The following is an 18,611-nucleotide window of genomic DNA, read 5'->3' on the forward strand; positions in this document are numbered from 1 at the left end:
AAGTGGGATCTTCTACAGACGCCAAAATATGACGGCCTACAACGACCTGCTCGCGCTGAGCGACCTCCTGCGCCACGACAACGACGCCGACGACGACGAGCGCTGTGATGTACGTGGCATCTGATTTCTCGTGGCTTGAGTGGCAGTGTAGAAGCACCCGTCCGTGACGCCGTCGACGATCGCGGCCCACGCACTGCCACGAGGTCGCATGCCACCTCGCTGCACCAGCTTCGGCATTGTGTCGCTGTGTAGATGCCATGCTTCGGCCCATTGGCCAGATCAAGCAGAAGGACCCGAAAGCCATCTGGGACGACGACGAGGTCTTGAGCGATGCGGAAGACGATGATGATGGCGATGCTCGCAAGCGCCCAAGGTGCAATTCGTCCCAACCACCGCGATCGCATCATGTGGGCACAGGCACGAGATACTGTACAAGCAAGACGTCATGACAGAAGACGTGTTTTTGGGCCTCGGCGACAAGGATCCGTCGACGGCCCACTGCGACGCCATCGTGGTCAAGATCCAATTTCCAGGTCACAAGCGTCGCGAAATCGACCTCGACGTCAAGGCCCAAAAGCTTGTGGCCCAGTCGTCGAAGCTGTACGACGCGAGGAATTGTAGAAAGAAGACGCCCGATCGATGTGTGTGTGTAGAAAGCTCTCGACCTACCTTCCCCACCCTGTCAAGTACAAGGAGGGAAAAGCGCAGTGGGACGGCAAGACGGAAACGCTGCTCGTGACGCTCCCCATCATCCGTGACAACGAGTGGTAAATTCAATTTCAAAAGATAGCAATGTGCCCTTCTCGTATTGCTTTGCCAGCGCATGGTATGTACTCGATTAAAGTCTACTGCTGCCACCTCATTCCGCACGGGCGGGACCTCTTATGTCGCATTATCGAATGACCTCGCCGTTCAAGAAGCTTTTGGTTGCCTCGTAGACGCCAAATGAGATGCCCGTGTTGGGCACGGTGCTCATCATGCGAATGATCGACCCTTTCCAAAGCAGCTGAAGGCCTTCTTCAGCAATCGACCGCTGCAGGCAGTGCACAATACCACGGTACACTTGGTTGTTGCCTACAACCTCGCGGATGCCATGTGTGCCGACAGCAAGACGCGCGCACCTTGCACCATGAGGCGCAGCGTTACAACGTCCAGCGGGTTGGTCAACACCGCAGCGCCGGCCCCCGACACGGCGCCAATAGCAATGGTCTCGGCCGTGGTTGGCAAGCGGTCCAACTTGGTCCTACACCACACGCCGTGAATCCATGCGCTTTCTACGATCGTGCTACGTGAATTGCTTCTTGAGTGCCTCGTAAAACACAAAGCAAAAGCCGGCAAAGGACGCTTCAATGGCCAAGCAGGCTGTGTACCCCGAGTAGAGCCCGCGCACACCTACGCCAACTCGGCTTCTGTACTCTTCTGCATGAGATGGCGCTACCTTCGGTACGGACAATGGACGAGACGGCGTGGAAGGTGCCGCGGTAGTTGGTCGTGTGCTTGGACATATCGCCGGTCGCAAGCTGCGGATTGGCCCCCATCTGCATGCGGGACTTGATGACTTCACTCGGTATGTTGGTCGCGGAGCTGCAAAACTCGCTGAAGCACCCGGCGGCGAAATGCGCGACGGGCGCTTGCTCTGGCGGGACTACAGACACGAGCTATTGGTATGTAAGTCCTTGGCTCGATACACAAACGCATGTGCGTACACAAGACTTGCCAACTTCGTACGCTGCGTAGTAGATGCCTGTGTTGATCGGCGCCATCATGAGCGTCGTCCCGAGGCCGCCAAAGAGCCCGCGGACGCCCTCTTCGCGCACAATGGTCTTCCACGCGTGCCAAATGCCCGTGTACTTGGGCGTATCTGCAACTTGCACCTTGATGCGCAAGTTGATCGTGTCAAACGGCAGCAAAATCGAATCCGTGACCGCGCCTGCGACCGAGCCCGAGACCAAGTTGGCCAGAAAGACCGTGAACGCACTGGGCACCGCGCGCGGAAGCGGCACAACTGTATCGATGCTCTCTTGCTGCAGCATCCAATTATGCCAAACCAGCGGTGAAGAATAAATCACCCGGCACCACCGCTCGTTGTTGAAGTGACTGGATAAATCCTTTGTGAATAAATATACTGCCTAAATGTATCTGTGCCGGCCCACAAATCAGATTCGATTGCAACTTAGAAACATCTCGTTAAAGATAATACCTCTCGGCATCTATACGCTAGCGAGACCATGTGGGCCAGTTACGATTTCGCAGAGTGGCAGTTTCAGAGGCAATGACAACCATCGCACAACCGTTCGTCGTTCAACGCCATTCAGTGCACGTGCTTGGACCGCTCCATATTTGTTGTCAACGATCCAGGAATCTATAGGAAATGGCGATGCATACCTTAGCTCTGGTTACACTACTACAACGAGTACACACAAGCGGCTATACCATTGCCAGGACAAAGTACGACCAAATCTATTTCAACTAGTCCAAGCGCTACGTTGTTAACAAGATCATCTAGCCTCATTTCGTTGTGAATGTTGGCTATCAAGTCGGTGAGGCTGCTTCGAGAAATCTCAAATCGAAAAAACGAACTCGAGGCCCATTCATGACGCCATGCGAAGGCTACTCGACGATTTCTGGATGATCGCTTGTCTCGGCCAGTCGCCGCGCAGGCGCTTGTCCAGAAATGTGCTTGCTGACAAGGTCGTGTCTTGCTTGTGTGCGCGTCTCCTTTTATTTATGGCATATGCCACATTTACCACATTGCACGATGGACCAATCACTGGCGCGCGCTCACTACCGTGTCATTTGGTTGGTGCCCGCAATAATCATCCTCACACGGCATGGCGAACCTCAAGGGCAAGGCCGGGCAGAAGAAGAAGCCGGGCGACTTCAAGCGGCCCAAGCGCAAGGTCGGGCGCAAGGTCACGCCGTCGAACGTCACCAATGCGAGCATCACTTCCCGGCGCATCAACATCACGGAGCAAAGCGTGCTCCAAGACAAGACGGGCGCGGCCGTGACCCATCGCAACCAGACGCTCCAGGACATCCTCTCCAAGATGTCGCATTATAACGCGCACGTCCGCCGCGATGCGCTCTTTGCGCTCAAGGAGCTCGTGGGCCTGCATGGTATGACGCTTGTCACCAACGTCGGCATCGTCGTCGAGCGCGTGCTCCAGGCCATGATGGACGACGAAGCCGTGGTCCGCGAGGCCTGTGTCGGCGCCTGGAAGGGCTGTCTCGGCAGCTTGACATCGACCAAGTCCGAGTCGGTGCTCGAGCCGTTCACGTCCTTGATTGCAGTGTACTTTTGCAGCGGCCTCACGCACATCAAGGCCGGTGTCCGCGAAGACGCGCTCGAGCACATTGACGCGCTCCTCGATCTCCCCGTGTGCGCCAACCTCCTCGCGCGCTGCCTCTCGGCCGACCAGTGCGGCCAACTGCTCGAGAACCTCAAGGACCTCGTCTCGCCCAAGCAAACGACGGTCCAGGTCAAGAATTCGTACTCGCTCTTGGCCGAGCGCAACAAGGCCAAGCAAGCGCAGCTCCAGACACAGGTGCTCAAAGGCCGCTTCTTTGCGGTGGCAGCTGCCCATAAATTTCTCCGCGCGCTCGCGTTCCAAGCGCCGTCGGCGTCGACGTCGTCGTCCACCGTCGCGTCTGTCCCGTCGCATCCGGCGAGTGGCACGGTCCTGCTCTTTCCGGCGCCGCAATTTGTTGGGTGGAGTCCGACACCGGCATCGGCGGTTCAAAATGCAGCGGCCACCGTCTCTGCGGCGTCGTGGGCGACCAAGGCCGTGACGCTCCTCCGCGCACTCCTCGCGCTTTGGATGGAAGCCCACGACGAGAGCGCCAACTTGAGCCAGGAGGCGCTCATGCACATGGTCCTCATCGCCGACTGTGCGACAATGCTCGTGCACGAAGCATCGGCGCACATTGATTCTCCGACGATGAAGGCATTCCAGTCGGCCTTTTTTGAAGATTTCCCGAAAGCGTCGCCGGATCCGCTGCGCATCGACATTTCGACGCTCCACCATTGGAACGCGCTCAACTTGGCGATGGCGCAGTTTGGCTGCGAGTGCCTCCGCACCGGTGCAGCGCTGCCAGGCGTCAACCTCGACGAGATGATTGCGGCGTTCCTTGCGGCCGAGTTGAAGGAGCTCCAAGCGGACAAGGAGTCGTCGACGATCGCACACTCGGCCAGCTCGATGAAGACGCGGCTCGATATCCTTTTGCTGCTGCTCGAGCGCCAGCCGCACCCTGCGCTCCTCGCGTCGTTTACCGCGCTCTACACGGCGGCGGCGCCGCAGTCGGCCATGTTCCGCACCTGCACGTCGTTTGTGCTGCAGTATTTGACGCCGACGCTCAACGCCGCCCCTGGCACGCTGGTACGCTCCCGTTTCCAGTATCACCCTTCTCATGCGCTACATGGATAGCTGGAATGGGACCTCATCTTGACGTGGATGCAGCAAATGGGCAACTTTTTGCAGCTGCCGCACGCCGAGGCGCACCACGATGCGACGCTGGCCAAGGTATTTCGTGTGTGCATTGCGATCCTCAAGCGTCTGCCGGCCGCGTACCACGCGTCGCCAGCCCTCGCTTCGTGGCTCTCGCGCGTCATGGCGTTCTTTACAGAGACGACCGAGACCAACTGGGTCGGCAGCATGTCGCCGTCGACGCAGATTGAAGCGGCGTCGTGCCTCTACCACCTCCCGTCGTTCCCATCCGAGTTTCTGAAGACGCTCGCGCTCTGCTGCAAGTCGCCATGCGTCAGCGTGGACGCCAAGTCCTTCCTTGTCGACATTGTCGCGACGCACGAAGGTCGGTTCGAGCGCGGCGCGCTCTTGAGTTTCTACCTCAGTACGCTCTTTGCGCCGACCAACCAAGGCATTGCCGCGCAAGTGTGCCGCGTCCTCACTTGGATGTCGCTCGGTGCGTCGCTCTCGTCTATCCTCGCGCCGATTCTCTCCAAGCAGTCGGTCGACGACCACGCGCTCCCGCTCGTCCTCGCGTACGTGGCGTGCCTCCGGTCGAGCACGATTGTCTTCCGCAAGGCAGGCCAAGAGCTCGAGAAGCGACCTGTCCCCGACGTGCTGCGAGCCCAGGTCACGAGCGTCTTCGCGCACGTCCTGACGGCGCCGGCGCCAACCTCGCTCCTCCTGCCCCAGGTCGTCGACGGTCTGCTGTACTGCAACGGTGCGTTCGTCGACCTTGCGAGTCACTTTTTCCGCGCGCAGTCGTTGGTCGACGCACTTGGGCTCCTCCGGGAAGCGCGCTTGCGTCCGCTTGTGCTGCTGTACAAGGTCGAGCTGCAAGCGTTCTTGGCCGATGTCGACGTGACGACAGCCGACGCCAACGTCGTGCGCCAGATCCGAAACGAGCTCCAGCTCATCACCAAGGACATGACGTAAATCAATGTGGACCACACCGAGAGACGCGACCGTACCATGCCATTGAATAGTATCTTTATTTCTTCGCCACGCTCGATTGAAGTAGACACCTTGTCTGGTGAGTGTCGATACCACCCGTCCACCCGTCCACAGTCTCCAGTGCTCTTATATGGACGATTCAAAGATAAGCTACGTTGTGGCCATCCCATTACCCGAACGGTAGCACTTTCTTCTATTCAATCAAGGAACGCCAAAGAGAGGGTTCGAGGACGTGTGTGGCTCCAACTTGTGGCTCCTCGAGAAGGTCGCGCATGTCACGCACCCATATCTTGCTTTCCCGAGGACGAAGTAAGTGGTGCCAAAGTGCAAAATCATTTCTTACAGGTATTATTGGATACGGGTTTGAATGGGGTTAAAATTAGCCGGTAATGCTGAATAGAACAATCGATTTCTACAGTATATTGTGTATCACAATGTTGACGGCCCGTCTGGAATCGACCAATCGTTGGCGCGTTCGTTGCGACGATCTCTCTCGAAGCGGCCAGTCTCGCTCATGCATCAACAGCACGACCCGTTGGCCGCGCCCGCCGCGACGTGGCAGCTGCCCGTTGCCTCGGCCCTTCTCAAGAATCTCGTCTCGGGCTCGGTCGCGGGCGCGGTCACGGATTCGCTGCTGCTGCCGTTTGACACGGTCAACCTGCGCTTCAAAGTCCAATGCACATCGCCGCCCAAGTACACGGGCATTGCGCACGCGTGGAAAACGATCTTGAAGGAAGAAGGTTTGCGCGGATTTTTTGGCGGTCTCAGCACGACCTTGCTCATGGCGCCCATCAACACTGGCATCTACTACGCAGCGTACGAAGTGGGCAAAGCCACGGTACATGCTACGACAATCGTCGCTACTGTGGCCTCACGCGTTGTACCCATAGCTCACGTCTGTCGTGCCTCCAGAGCACGAGTCGGTTGCGTACTTTGCTGCGGGCGCGTTCAGTGAGCTCTGCAGCTCCGTCACCAACGTCCCGACCGAGGTCATGAAGGCAAGGATGCAGCTGGGCCAAAACCCCAAAAACGCGACGGGCGGCTGGTCTACCCACACGTCCAACTACCGCGGCACGCTACACGCCGTGCAGTCGATCGTCCGGCACGAAGGTGCGAGAAACGCGGGTTCGCACTTTCCTGACTCTATCGTAGGCGTCGCGGGTCTCTACTCGGGCTACGCGTCCTGTCTAACCGTCGACGCGTCGTACGCCGGCTTTTGCTTCGTCTTCTACGAAGCCCTAAAAAAGCACTATCGGTACCGTCTCCAATCGGCATGGCGGTCGCGGAGAGGCGTGTCGTATGTAGGACCAGCATGGACCGTCCGCCGGGTGCGGTCGAAACCGTGGCGATCGGTGCCGTCTCGGGCGCTGGTGCTGCGATGCTCACCAACCCGCTCGACGTTGTCACCCTGCGCCTCATGACGCAAGGTAGTTAATTTTTTGCGCTTCGCTGCTGACGCGCGCATAGGCACACACAAGATTTATCGCGGCATCTTTCACTGCCTCCAGCGGTCGATTGCCGAAGAGGGCATCCGCATACTGTGGAAAGGGTCGGCGACACGCATGATGAGCACGGTGCCGAGCACTGGCATCTCGTTCGGCGTATACGAGTCCATCAAAGGCCTCCTCGGCGGCGACGTCGACTTTTCGTTTGGGGACGATTAAGCACGTAACACACTGTAATCACTATTAGTACGCTCCGTCGTGTGCCTCATTCTCGCCAACACACGTGCCTGACAGTGTTCAGTAATCACGTATCAGATAGTTCTGTGTTCCGTCAGTAGTATGAGTGCATGCGGGAACCAAGCACCAGCCATAGTATTGTCGGCAGGTTTCAATTCATGATCGGGGCCATCTCGCGCCGTGCAAGCGAATGGTTCAGGTCTGTCTCTCCGAGAGATGGGTCGCACAGCAGCTGGTGCTGGTGCAAGGGTCGCTGGGCTCGTGCTCGACGTTCGACTCAAGTCAATATTGCTGTCACTTCATGGTAGTTGGGACTCGTATTAAATAAGGGTACATCAGTAGTAGAATAAGATAAGGCGTCCGTCGTCGTCGTACTGGCGAGCGTACGAGGTGGTGGGTGGTGGTGAAACACAGCGTATGAGGGGCCGTGCATCTTCATTTAAGTCAAAGCGCTCAGAGCACGCGCTGCTGCTCGAGCGAGCTGCTTCGAGCGGTCGCAAAGCAGAGCTTGCGCATCGAGGTATTCGAGATCGACGGCAGCGTTGTCTGCGGGAGCGTCAAGTCGACGGCGCACTGGCGCATGAGCGTCGGGCCCATGTGCATGGGCGGCGGCGGCCCCAGCTCAAAGTCGCAGTCGTCGTCGTCGGCGAGGACCTGCTCGGCGTGGACTGCGCTCCAAACGCAGGCGCGCTCGGCCAGGACGGTGCTGCTGAAGTATGTGCAGACGGCGGCCATGGTAATCTGCTTTCAATTGGGCTGCGAAATGGGATAATGGTCGCAGCGTCAACAAACCGCCGCTGTGAAATAGACCACCGGTACCAACATTCCCTCACCATAGAAACTTCAAGTGGCTCGGTGATGTTCCTCTCACATATAATATCTCGCGGCCGCGAAATTTCAAAACCTCTTTTAATTGATATATTCGGGCCAGTGTAATCGAGCCGACATTCCCAACCGACCCAAGAGTGATGGTTTTATCTTGGGTTTCATGAGTGGATGTCCACGAGCCCATTCGCGAAACAGAGTCTGTGGACACGGCTCTGTGCACAGATATAGGTTTCGCACACCCTGTGTCATGATGCATACTGTGCTTTTTGCTCTCTGTGCCACGCATCCATCCACTTGGTCAACCAAATACATAGGCCCTCGAGAATCCTTGGCCGCGACACGGACGAGCAGGTGACGCCCTTCTCGCAGAACGTTGTGGCGACGAAAAATCTATCTCAAGGGGTCCGTTCGAGTCATCTCGTCTTCGAGAAGATGCTGATATACAACATCGCGTCAATTTTAGAGTTGTAAGGACCATCCACCACAAAAGACAAAAGATTGATTATGGTGCTGCTCAACACCAAGAGCACCCACCATCCCAAACGTCGAAGCCCTACATACCGGGTACTCGTACCCTAATCGCTGGGCTATAGAGTACGCTGCCAGGAGCGAGAGGGAGAGAGTGCGCAATCGCTTTTCGTTGCGCTGTTGGCAACGTCGTTGGGACGATTGAAGATCGTTGGGGTCGGCATTCATTGGTCGACCCCATGATCGGCTCCCGCGCAACTCCGCGCCTCTGCAGAACATCACTCAACGACACCCTTGCATTTCATTGGCCAAAATCCGCTGTTTATTCTTTTGTCGCGCTTTTCTACAATTCATCTTGTGAATTGTATGCCATCGGCAAAAATGCGACGCTGCACCGAATCGCGCCTTCGTGGAACGTCACCACCTGTAAATAGTGTATTTCATTTGGTTTGTTAATAGTGTACATTTTTCTACGAGAGAACACTACGTACATCATCACCAGGGACTCGCATGCTTGCGCTTCTTCAGCCAGGCCAACTACATAATATATACTGGTATGCGTAAAGGTCGGTGGTTTCCATAGGTGGTCTCTAGCCTGGCAACAGAATAGCCGATTGCAATTCGAGTTTCTACTAATAGTCGAACATTATTTCCGTCATACTGGCGCATAGATCCAACACCACACGATTCAGGGAAGCGTGAGTCAAGCGTCAGAACTCAGCTCGGTCATCCGCTATTTCCGGATACGCACCATGGTGGCATGGCGCCTGGCCCACCGTCTCGCGGTGGCGCGAGCAACGCTGCAGCGCGGCTACAGCCGTCGGGCGATGGCACTACCAGCACTACAATCGTATGGCGAGCATGTGCAATCGAGCGCTTCCTTCGCAGCGGCAGCGGCGGCGGCCATGGCCATGGGCACATGGATGGGTATAGAGCGGTAAGCGCGTGCTGCGCTCAGGCCATCGCGTAGGTTCGCGGGACGAGTGGGCAAGCATGAAAGCGGCGCCGCCCTTGACGCGCAACTTCATCGCAGACGCTGTCGAGAAGGCTGCGCCCGCTGTTGTCAATATCACGATTGACTATGGACATTTGCAGGGCAGCAGCTCCGGCTCGGGCTTTATTCTCGAGCGCAGCGGCCTCATCGTCACGAACGCCCACGTCGTGGCGCATGCAGGTCCCCACGCGAGTATCAAGGTACTACGACAGCGCGGCATGCATAGATGGCGACAGTCACCGAGGCTGCATAGGTGACGCTCGCCAACGGCGCTAGCTACTCGGCCCGTGTACATAGCATGGACGCACTCACAGACTTGGCCTTGGTGCAACTCGACAATGGTGCGTGCGCCGAAACGTGACGTCTGAGACGACGGCAAAGTAGGTTCCTCGTTGTCGCTACCCACCATGCAGATTGGTTCGTCGGGCTCGTTGCGCGCTGGCGAGTGGGTCGTCGCTCTCGGAAGCCCGTTGACCTTGCAAAACAGCGTGAGTGCTGGTATCGTGAGCGCGGTCGCTCGCCACGGCTCAGAGATCGGGTACGCTCGTGTGCCTTGGGTTATAGACAGACTCACTGTGCGCAGGCTTTCGAATCGGCGCAACCACACCGAGTACATTCAGACCGATGCCGCCATCAACTCTGGCAACTCGGGCGGACCGCTCGTCAATCTCGACGGCGAAGTCATTGGGATCAACGCAATGAAAGTCGCCGGCGGTACGCGTCTCACGTTGGGGCCGTGCGTGATTGCGTCGTAGATGTCAGCAACATTTCATTTGCCATTCCGATCGACACAGCCATGGACGTCATCACGCAGCTCCGCAAGCAAAAGATCGTGACGCGCCCGTACGTGGGTATGCAAATGGTCCAGTTCAGCCCGGGCGTGCTCCCTGAAATCTCCAAGTTGGCGCTCGATCGCCATCAGCAGTGTGGCTCATGCCTTCTGTAGACTCTACTCGGATCTCAAGAGCGGCGTCGTTGTCAAGTCGGTGACACCAGGGTCCCCGGCTGCGATCGGCGGCCTCCAGCCAGGTACGTTACCGCGACGAGACGCTTGGATGCATAAGATGCGGGGCTAGGAGACGTCATTGTCGAGTTTGCTGGCACACGCGTCGAGACCATCAAGGACGTGACGACCGCCCTCGGTTACAACGTGGGTCAAAAGATGTGCATGAAAGTTCGCCGCGACGGCAACACGGAGCCGCGCATCTTTTGCTTTGTGACTCAAGATGCAAGCCACCGACGCGCGCCAACGCCATCGCTGTGGTAATAAACACACCTCTAGAAAGCCAATTTGGCATTTAAAGCATTTCCCCGTTCGCGGTTGACTTGGGTCGTTACCATGAACCATAACACATACTGCTAGCACACTCGTGGGTGATGTAGTACATACTATTGCATTGCACTCGGTCCTTGGACTGCTTCGAACGCTCGATTTTGGAAGCACGGCGTCCAGTGCCTAGCAAAGTTCCCCCGCGACTGTCGCGACGTGAAAGATCACAGCGCGCCAGCTGTGTTGCCCGAAGCACGTTCGCGCATGCCGACGCTGTCGTCCAGTGTCGCAGCGAGCCTCATGCAAGACGCCTCGATAAACGCAGTGCTGGAGCGAGTGCCAGAGCTCTGTGCCAGACGCTTGAGACTATTTTACTAATCAATCGAAAAAGGCCTCGGACGATACTGTGTTCGACCACCCACCATCACACAACCTCACGAGCTCATACACATGCCACTAGACTTGCCAAGGGCAGAGACAAGGTCTGCGTGAAATGGAGAATGTACACGGCAGAACCGGCTTTGGCACGTCGCACGTAGCCGGCGATGAACATCTCCGATGGACTTCCACCGCGATCGTCGCTTGGTCGGGTCGGTGTCCACGCTGCGTTAAAGGGCGCACCACGTGCAATGTTGTGAGTCATGTTTCGACACGCTTCCACAGCCATAGTAAACGTGCTACTTGCTCGTTGGTCACTCGTAAAACGGCACCTACACTGGCCCTCTCCGCCATGCATGCGAGTTTGCGTTTTTGGAGTGACGTCACATGTTGTTACAGGCGTGGGATGCGGTGCAACGCACTGAACCGCCGTAGGAAACACATGTTGAACGTAGGGCTGCGGTGGCTCGGCCCCATTTGGTTTCCGAAGACACAAGATACTACATTAATACTATAATACTTGTTCAAGTTGGTGTAGAGTGGCTGCATGCAATGCCCGTCGTACGATGATCGACGTGTGGTTTCGGCGATTTCGTAGGGCCGCATTACGGAACGAAGGCGCAAGGCCGCGCTGATACGACGTAAGTAGCTTGCGCTTGAGACCAGCATTGCACTGGCGATGCGGGAGGATGTCTGCGGTTTGCAGTAACGAGCTCTTCGAACGTTGCATCTTGCGTGCCACCCGACGATACCCTTGCGATGGGCTCGCCACTCGTGCACGGCAAAAGAATCTTGGTCGCAAGCCGTGTCGGCAACTAGACGTGCTATCCCATTCTACGACTAGAGCTGTTACTACAACTGGAGATCTTACAGCATTGAATCCGAATGTGTTGGTCCGAGTATCTCAAATAGAATCGACGCGCAATCATGTAGTCCTGGGCGAACAACCGAGGATTTGTACCCTACTAGCTTTCGATATGGATGCAGCCAAATACTGCAAACCTCCAAGATCAGACCCATGAGAGCCATGAGCTGATCCATGCGACGGTCGCATGCGCTCGGTGCCGACACTACAGCCAGCAATTCCACAAAGCGGAGATGATCGTCGTTTCGTCAACACTCTTGAGCAAAGTGCCTCACACTCAACATAATACACGTGCGAAATGCAACACTGTACGAAGTACTCCGTTTTGTACCATGGTAATATGGTGCGCTTTTTGTCGATCGAGGGCTCACGCAGCTCAACTGCGTTGGGAATCCTGTGAACGGCTGGGTGGTCGGGCTGTGGTACGACGCAATGAGATAGTGTCCGATGGGTGCCAAAAAGACGTTGCTCTAGAGCGTTCGCAGTGGTCTCACCCAAAGGCCCCCACTACAGTACCTGAACTAGTACACCGGTATGTGCAACTGCTGGCGAATCGACAATGGACAGGACCATGGTGGCAATGCTCATTGGAGTCATCTTTACTTGCTTTGGCTCATTACAAGTCATCTCGGTTGCTTTGATGGAAGGCTTACCACTCGTTACGACAGTGCCTGAAAAACAGGTTTGGCACTCCAGGTACACGGTACTGCTTTCTCTTTCTTCGGGGTATCCATGGTATTGACCTTAATTCTTGGCGCGACGGTCTCTCATTGGCTTGAATTCCTCCCACACCCCGTTGCTCACTGCAGTGTACTTCAGATGTCGTCCGATGTGTCCCAAGGCGGCAGCGCCCTTTCTATCGACTGCTGTATGCACTGGAGCCTATTCACGATCCACGGTGTCGCTCCCACACATCTGTTTCATGATCATGCCCGTGGACCAGATGGTTGTTCACAGTAGGACTATGATTTTCCGACTTTGCACTTGATGTTTGTATGGCACCGCCGTGCATGATTACTCCAATACACGTCCCAGAGGTCTCGACTACTGGATCTGCCAATCGGTTCGAGCGCTCGTGATCGTGTCGTATCGGTGTGGTCACATCTCAATTGCGCTCGCCCAGCACAGAACGCACCATCGTCATGCACGCTCTGGACTACTACTCCGAGGTGCCGTACCAACCGTACGGCTACATGAACTACTGCCCGCCGCGCATCAATTACGAGCACAAGTGCAAATATGCCTTCAAGAGCTGCCCCAACACGCGTTCGGCCAAGAAGAACGGCGAGATGCACAAACTCTGTGAGTACCACCGCCGAAAAGCCAACAACGTGCAAAAGTTCTACGCGCGCCGCAAACGCCACGCCAAGAGCTTAGAGCAGGGCAAGAGCCAGCCGCAGACCCCCGCCTCGGACTCGGACTCGGGCGACGACGTCAAGTCCCCGTGGGCCAACATGACGCTGGAGCCACTGCCCTTTTACGCAACGAACTGCTCCAAGGCAGACCCACTGGCGTACGAGGACTGCCTCATGCTGATAAAGATTCTGACGTAGAGAACTTGGCGGTTATCTAAGAATCCGTGTACAATACTAGTAATAGAGAGTTAGGCCTTTGTTCTATTTTATCGTGCGAACATGCTGGCAATACCCTGTCCATTGAAGTACCGGTATCTTTGGACGATTGCGATTGCCAGTATCCCTCCAAGTGGCAAATGAAATAGCAGACGAGTTGCGATCTCCGGTCACAACCACCGACGCGGACGCTGGCATCCCCAAGACTGTGTAGATTTACTTACTCAAGATCAAGACGCTTGCAGGAACATCGCGGGCGCGTCTTCATGGATCTCACAAGTGCCCCCCAGGCGACTACACTGAGAGCCCTCCACTCCCACATGCACGATTCGGCGAGCAAAGGGAGATCCTAGTTGGAGCCTCTTGGCGACGATCTCATCAGGCACAGCCTATCTTTCTATCCGCGGCGCAGGCTTTCACAGTTCCACTTCTCAAAACTTCTCAATACCTCTCGATCTGCCTTCGTGGCGTAATGCAATACAACTGCTTGTTTCCCGGGAGATGGCTGTCTCCTCGTTGTGTTGTCTACGTTGCACCGCGGAAGCCACCACAAACCCCACCCTGCATGAAAAGGCACGAGGTTAACCCTAACGTTAATAATACTCGTGCAAATCCAGTACAACAGTGTACGCTGAAAACTTGAGAACCTCAACACATTTCAGAGTTTAAACGACTTTAGACACGCGTTCTTTAATTTCCCTCTAATGTTAAAGCACCAGAGTAAAATGAAGGAGTGTTTGTTTAACTTAAATGTGCTTCACCGATACGGGTACCGGTATGAGGATGCTGTCGGATCCGCTAGAACAATCTGCGTGGTCCTAGCGATGGTACATGAGTGGCACTTCGCTTACTGCCGTTCCCAGGAGTGACAGGTTTCGAGCTCCCTTACACTAATAGATTCTATTTGTTCGCTTCGATTCCTGGACTCGCCTTTCGACGAGCTCGGACAAAGTGGCCCCATTCGAGTTCGTGCGACATAACTTGATTCCTGTCCCGCCACGGCACGCGCCATCAGCTTAAGAATGATTGAACCGTTCCGAGATTGCTGCTGCTCTTACTGTAAGTCTTGTCTAGTACCGGTACGCTCTTCCTGTAGGAACGTCGCAGCCATGCTGGCTTGGTCAAAAGGCTCTGCTGATGGCTTATATACGACGCCCCAGACTTGCCACGACCAGCCCCACAGTAGTATGGCTGGACTGTCCATGCGTTGAAACACACAACCAACTATTATATCGAGGGATGGTGTCGATGAATAGTACCGGTAGGCATCAGTGAGAAAACACGCAGAGAAGGCCACGTGTCCTGTGGGATCCCGCTCGAAGATGAGACGAGGTCTTCGCGGCTGCAAGGGGTAGGTTTCCGTACTTCAATTACACTAGAAACATCTTGACAGATACCAATCAATCCTATGTGCCAATCAATTCGCGCGAAATTGATCCAGTGTGAAACGGTCGACTCGAGTCTAACTCGGCTGAATATCTTTGGTCCGGTGTGCTCTTGATCGAGGTCGAGGGCATCGCAAAGGGGTCCACGGATCCAGGAATTGGCATCGTCTTTCTTGCTAACGCCATCTCGATAGGATAATGAGCTCGACGACTGAAACACCAGGCTGCAACCAGTGGGCTGCAACACTGCAAGTGCCACGTCGATTTCAACCCTGATTGAGCATCATACATACATGTCTACAGAAGGTGTTTGCATGAACCAACTATAAACTGCGCTCTTCGTATAAAAGCGCGGTCGCGTTGAATACAGTGTCGATCACATACGTTGCTATTACGCCAGCCTCTTATAATAACCACCAGAGACGCTTGCGAGGCACGTGCGCACAAACAGGTTTTACATCGTCTACACCTGCGACGATTCGTCTACTCCGACCGGTCACATATGAACGCAACGGATCGACTTGCTTGATCTTGCCACGAACGAGCGACTTAGAGCCGGAAATGGCGCCATTGCGCTTTGATAGGCGCCTCGTGTTACGCGATCCGTGAATAGTTGATCCCATGTCATCACAGCCATGCCAGTAGCTCGTACCGGTACACGAATATGGCGCACCTGGATGCTCGCGACACCCTCCGCAGCGCCAAAGATACGCTTGAAGACATCATATCCAAACGCGTTGCTTCGATGGCTGCGATCGGTTGATGGGGTGCGTGCTACAGTACACGCTGCGCAGTTGCAGCCAAGGTGGTACCCTGACATCGATTGTTGCGGCACCTTTTGGCCGTTGTGGGGTGGGTGGGTGTTGTTGCAGTGGTTGCGTTGATCTGGTCGCGACACGCCGCAGTCGATGCCCTGTCGGTGCAGATCGACGTCAGTGTCCTTGATTGCTCTCTACACCGTTTGCAGTGCCAAGCGCGTGGCCAGCGTTGCTCTGAAAGGTTATAAAATGAGTCACTTTCGGGCCCGCGTACAGTGTATGTCAACGACGACGTCTGGGTTCTCGGAACACCGATTCTTTTGTTGGTGGCTAAACTTCAGGAAGCGCTGCCACGTCAACAGAAAGCACGTAACATTGGCACCGAACCTTGTATCCGCGGCTGCAACCACAAGTCGACGCGACGGTCTTGATCACGATGCTGCACGGTCCACACTGTCTCGGCTATGTCCAGGCAACGAACAACTCGGCTCACCAGGTCTACGTACACAGGGTTGGGACACGTTGCGACGCAGACATTCGACAGTATGGCCTCCCCACCCCGCGATCCATAACACACGAGCTTGGCCCACACAGCTGGTAGGCGTCGACGGCGGTCGTATGGTCCAAAGTAGCCCCCTCGTCGTCAACACCCACTGTTGTAACTGCACTCGTAGGCTGCGCATGGCAAGAGGTTCAGAGCCCAGTGTCGCAGCATGCCGCGTGGCCGTCAGGACAGTGTCAGGACAGCATTACGCCGTCGCCCCCCAAGACATGTTCTGGCGTACGATCGATTCAACATCTCATCACGCGACTCGTTAAACGCGCTAAACACAAACCGACGCCTCAAGGCGTATAAGGTCGACCCTGTTACGCTCGTGGACGTGAGTAATTGGACTAAATCTGTAGCACCAAACCAGAAACCAGGTTGGACAAGTTGCATTTCCCATTTCGCCGTGTGCTTCCACCATGCTCATGGAGTCACAAGCCGCCATGTACTACCCGAGCAGCCAATACTACTACTACAATGCGACGGCGCCACCGCCGCACAAGTCACCGTACGAGCTCAAATGCAAGTACGCGTTCAAAAATTGCACCAACGTACGCAGTCAGAAGCGCACGGGCGGCCTCCACACGCTCTGCGAATTCCACCGCCAAAAAGCCAACGAAATTCAAAAGGCGTACGCACAAAAGAAGCGACTCAACCCGAAACCGCCGTCGCCGTCGCAGACGACGGGCGTCGAGCCCATCCCGTTCAGCGAGCGCACCAACGACGATGCAACGCTCGCGTTTGAAGACTGCTTGGACCTGATACGCCTCCTCCGATAGCCGTTTAGAGTGGAGTGGCTACCTTATATAATTCTACAACAATTCCTTGTCCGTGTCGCTGTCCGTCGTGCTTGCCTTGCCCGCAACGCTCAAGCCCGACGTCGAAGGGTTAAGAAGGGTCGGGCGTCGGATAGAACCCGGTCCCACGACACCGTCTTCCTCTGTCGTCTCGATGCACACGAGTACCATGGCTCTAGGCAATTAACTATGGCTATCTATTCCCAAGGGTACTACAATGCCCTTGCTGCAACCAAGCCTCAATGTTGATTTTTACGGTATGTTTACGGCAAGTGCTTTATTCCCTTGGTTTACGGCGTCGCCTTTTGCATGGCGGCCGTTAGCTGCAAGCGCAGCGCACGCGGCGCCACGTCCAAGCACGACTGCTTCTCGTTGTTCAGCGCGTTGGGCTTGGCGCCATACTCGAGGAGCAGGCGCGCCATCGCCTCGTGGCCTTCCATAATCGCAATGTGCAGAGGCGTGTTGCCTACACAAAGCGAGGATGTTGCTAAATTGTTGAAACCATATTTAATAAATGTGGCACCGTGGATGTCCTTGGTGTTGAGCTTGGCGTTGTGGTCGAGGAATTGCACGACGATGTCTACACGCCGTTAACACATAGGATTTTATATTTCGACGCGTAGTACCTGGAGCTGGCCGACCACCCAGGGCGCGCATCAGCGGCGTCGAGCCAGACCGGTCCTGTAGCCAGCAAGAGCGAGATCACATCGCATGCACGGCAGGATGGCGTACCGCCGTGTTGATGTCGCTCGTGACGTCCAGAAGTAACTCTGCCATTTCCGGGCGACCTGGTCGACAGTCCAACAGCGAACGGTGATTGCACACGGTGTACCTTTGTGGTAATGCAGCGGAATTTGGCCATTCTCGTTGGCAAGGTTCGGATTCGCGCCCCTGACCACATGTGTCAACCCCGAACGATCCCGGTCCTTGCGTACTTGGAGAGCAGGAAGCTCACCATCTCGACGTGGCCCGCGGACGCAGCGCTCATCAAGGGCGTCCAGCCCGAGTCGTCCTGGTGATTGATCTTGGATAGACCCACCAAGAGGTCGGCCACGTCCATGTGGCCGCACGCGGCCGCCCAATGGAGCGCCGTCCGCTCGTCTTCATCAATCGCATTGGCGTCATAGCCCAACGCAAGAAGCTTCTGCACCTCCTAGCCTGGCCATGGGCCATCCATGCAGCTTGACGGTGAGGAGGATGACGTACCTCGAGGTCGCCGGCGCGGGCTGCGTTCACGAGCGATGCCATGGTTGCTGTTTTCCGGATACTGATCGTCATCCGGATGTCGGGGAGCTCGGATATTTTGTCCGGATCCAGCACCTCCTGGTTGCGATTCCGGCATGTCACGACGTTGCCGATGCACGAGCCTCACTGCACGAGCCTTGTGCAATAGGATGCTCGTCCTATACAGGAGTGTACCAATATACTCCATAGTATATGTATTTGCAAGGTCGGACTTTTACCGGTACCCGTTTTTGGCTTCCTCGATTTGCGACTACAGTCGCGTCTCTATACACCATAGCGCGTGCAAGCAGAAGATCAAGACGATGATACATGGGCGCGTAGCGTGATGGAGCACCGAGCGACCTGGACCTTTCTAGCTATGTGCGTGAGACTTGTGATGATGAGACTTGGGTGCTGCTTCGCACCG

The 18,611-nt window shown here is 55.9% G+C and overlaps 9 protein-coding genes across 9 annotated transcripts; 6 read left to right on the plus strand and 3 right to left on the minus strand.

Annotated features, from left to right (window-relative positions):
* Positions 1–21: 21 nt before the first annotated feature.
* Positions 22–808, plus strand: SPRG_10335 (hypothetical protein). Its single transcript, XM_012349392.1, has 5 exons — positions 22–109; positions 152–203; positions 253–373; positions 418–600; positions 654–808. Exons 1-5 carry the CDS (start codon positions 29–31, stop codon positions 769–771), a joined length of 555 nt encoding a protein of 184 aa, XP_012204782.1. The 5' UTR covers positions 22–28; the 3' UTR covers positions 772–808.
* Positions 773–2,098, minus strand: SPRG_10336 (hypothetical protein). The gene is made up of 5 exons (XM_012349393.1): positions 1,707–2,098; positions 1,439–1,658; positions 1,290–1,392; positions 1,122–1,243; positions 773–1,074 (listed from the first exon to the last, which is right to left on the minus strand). Exons 1-5 carry the CDS (start codon positions 2,031–2,033, stop codon positions 893–895), a joined length of 954 nt encoding a protein of 317 aa, XP_012204783.1. The 5' UTR covers positions 2,034–2,098; the 3' UTR covers positions 773–892.
* A 708-nt stretch (positions 2,099–2,806) lies between these two features.
* Positions 2,807–5,527, plus strand: SPRG_10337 (hypothetical protein). The gene is made up of 2 exons (XM_012349394.1): positions 2,807–4,376; positions 4,425–5,527. The coding sequence occupies exons 1-2, from the start codon at positions 2,832–2,834 to the stop codon at positions 5,397–5,399; spliced, it is 2,520 nt and encodes an 839-aa protein (XP_012204784.1). The 5' UTR covers positions 2,807–2,831; the 3' UTR covers positions 5,400–5,527.
* Positions 5,528–5,931: 404 nt separating this feature from the next.
* On the plus strand, positions 5,932–7,128 carry SPRG_10338 (hypothetical protein; the record flags this gene model as incomplete). Its single annotated transcript, XM_012349395.1, has 5 exons — positions 5,932–6,255; positions 6,308–6,527; positions 6,570–6,672; positions 6,723–6,844; positions 6,885–7,128. The coding sequence occupies 5 exons, from the start codon at positions 5,932–5,934 to the stop codon at positions 7,079–7,081; spliced, it is 966 nt and encodes a 321-aa protein (XP_012204785.1). The 3' UTR covers positions 7,082–7,128.
* A 424-nt stretch (positions 7,129–7,552) lies between these two features.
* Positions 7,553–7,834, minus strand: SPRG_10339 (hypothetical protein; the record flags this gene model as incomplete). The annotated part of the gene is made up of 2 exons (XM_012349396.1): positions 7,553–7,753; positions 7,781–7,834. The coding sequence occupies 2 exons, from the start codon at positions 7,832–7,834 to the stop codon at positions 7,553–7,555; spliced, it is 255 nt and encodes an 84-aa protein (XP_012204786.1).
* A 1,284-nt stretch (positions 7,835–9,118) lies between these two features.
* On the plus strand, positions 9,119–10,750 carry SPRG_10340 (hypothetical protein). Its single transcript, XM_012349397.1, has 8 exons — positions 9,119–9,322; positions 9,366–9,589; positions 9,643–9,730; positions 9,774–9,927; positions 9,973–10,103; positions 10,145–10,289; positions 10,336–10,418; positions 10,466–10,750. Exons 1-8 carry the CDS (start codon positions 9,148–9,150, stop codon positions 10,654–10,656), a joined length of 1,191 nt encoding a protein of 396 aa, XP_012204787.1. The 5' UTR covers positions 9,119–9,147; the 3' UTR covers positions 10,657–10,750.
* Positions 10,751–13,044: 2,294 nt separating this feature from the next.
* On the plus strand, positions 13,045–13,455 carry SPRG_10341 (hypothetical protein; the record flags this gene model as incomplete). Its single annotated transcript, XM_012349398.1, has 1 exon — positions 13,045–13,455. The coding sequence occupies one exon, from the start codon at positions 13,045–13,047 to the stop codon at positions 13,453–13,455; it is 411 nt and encodes a 136-aa protein (XP_012204788.1).
* Positions 13,456–16,569: 3,114 nt separating this feature from the next.
* SPRG_10342 (hypothetical protein) lies at positions 16,570–16,997 on the plus strand. The gene has a single exon (XM_012349399.1). The coding sequence runs from the start codon at positions 16,583–16,585 to the stop codon at positions 16,940–16,942; it is 360 nt and encodes a 119-aa protein (XP_012204789.1). The 5' UTR covers positions 16,570–16,582; the 3' UTR covers positions 16,943–16,997.
* A 217-nt stretch (positions 16,998–17,214) lies between these two features.
* SPRG_10343 (hypothetical protein) lies at positions 17,215–18,219 on the minus strand. The gene is made up of 7 exons (XM_012349400.1): positions 18,167–18,219; positions 17,896–18,113; positions 17,793–17,851; positions 17,693–17,748; positions 17,587–17,641; positions 17,484–17,540; positions 17,215–17,426 (listed from the first exon to the last, which is right to left on the minus strand). The coding sequence occupies exons 1-7, from the start codon at positions 18,206–18,208 to the stop codon at positions 17,251–17,253; spliced, it is 663 nt and encodes a 220-aa protein (XP_012204790.1). The 5' UTR covers positions 18,209–18,219; the 3' UTR covers positions 17,215–17,250.
* Positions 18,220–18,611: the final 392 nt, after the last annotated feature.

The sequence above is a fragment of the Saprolegnia parasitica genome (genome assembly GCF_000151545.1).
Source record: "Saprolegnia parasitica CBS 223.65 unplaced genomic scaffold supercont2.53, whole genome shotgun sequence".
NCBI lineage: Eukaryota > Oomycota > Saprolegniomycetes > Saprolegniales > Saprolegniaceae > Saprolegnia > Saprolegnia parasitica.

What these genes read in the sequence shown, in the direction of transcription:
- SPRG_10342 (XM_012349399.1), top strand. Translation starts at nt 16,583, where the DNA reads ATGCTCATGGAGTCACAAGCCGCCATGTACTACCCGAGCAGCCAATAC.
- SPRG_10340 (XM_012349397.1), top strand. Translation starts at nt 9,148, where the DNA reads ATGGTGGCATGGCGCCTGGCCCACCGTCTCGCGGTGGCGCGAGCAACG. An exon ending in GGCCATGGGCACATGGATGG is followed by an intron (nt 9,323 to 9,365) that starts GTATAGAGCGGT and finishes GCCATCGCGTAG; the next exon opens with GTTCGCGGGACGAGTGGGCA. An exon ending in GTCCCCACGCGAGTATCAAG is followed by an intron (nt 9,590 to 9,642) that starts GTACTACGACAG and finishes GAGGCTGCATAG; the next exon opens with GTGACGCTCGCCAACGGCGC.
- SPRG_10336 (XM_012349393.1), bottom strand. Translation starts at nt 2,033, where the DNA reads ATGCTGCAGCAAGAGAGCATCGATACAGTTGTGCCGCTTCCGCGCGCG. An exon ending in ACGAAGTTGGCAAGTCTTGT is followed by an intron (nt 1,659 to 1,706) that starts GTACGCACATGC and finishes ACATACCAATAG; the next exon opens with CTCGTGTCTGTAGTCCCGCC. An exon ending in GCACTCAAGAAGCAATTCAC is followed by an intron (nt 1,244 to 1,289) that starts GTAGCACGATCG and finishes CGTGTGGTGTAG; the next exon opens with GACCAAGTTGGACCGCTTGC.
- SPRG_10343 (XM_012349400.1), bottom strand. Translation starts at nt 18,208, where the DNA reads ATGGCATCGCTCGTGAACGCAGCCCGCGCCGGCGACCTCGAG. An exon ending in CCCGCGCCGGCGACCTCGAG is followed by an intron (nt 18,114 to 18,166) that starts GTACGTCATCCT and finishes TGGCCAGGCTAG; the next exon opens with GAGGTGCAGAAGCTTCTTGC. An exon ending in GTGAGCTTCCTGCTCTCCAA is followed by an intron (nt 17,852 to 17,895) that starts GTACGCAAGGAC and finishes ACATGTGGTCAG; the next exon opens with GGGCGCGAATCCGAACCTTG.
- SPRG_10335 (XM_012349392.1), top strand. Translation starts at nt 29, where the DNA reads ATGACGGCCTACAACGACCTGCTCGCGCTGAGCGACCTCCTGCGCCAC. An exon ending in GGCCCACGCACTGCCACGAG is followed by an intron (nt 204 to 252) that starts GTCGCATGCCAC and finishes GTCGCTGTGTAG; the next exon opens with ATGCCATGCTTCGGCCCATT. An exon ending in GTGGCCCAGTCGTCGAAGCT is followed by an intron (nt 601 to 653) that starts GTACGACGCGAG and finishes GTGTGTGTGTAG; the next exon opens with AAAGCTCTCGACCTACCTTC.
- SPRG_10337 (XM_012349394.1), top strand. Translation starts at nt 2,832, where the DNA reads ATGGCGAACCTCAAGGGCAAGGCCGGGCAGAAGAAGAAGCCGGGCGAC. An exon ending in ACGCCGCCCCTGGCACGCTG is followed by an intron (nt 4,377 to 4,424) that starts GTACGCTCCCGT and finishes CTACATGGATAG; the next exon opens with CTGGAATGGGACCTCATCTT.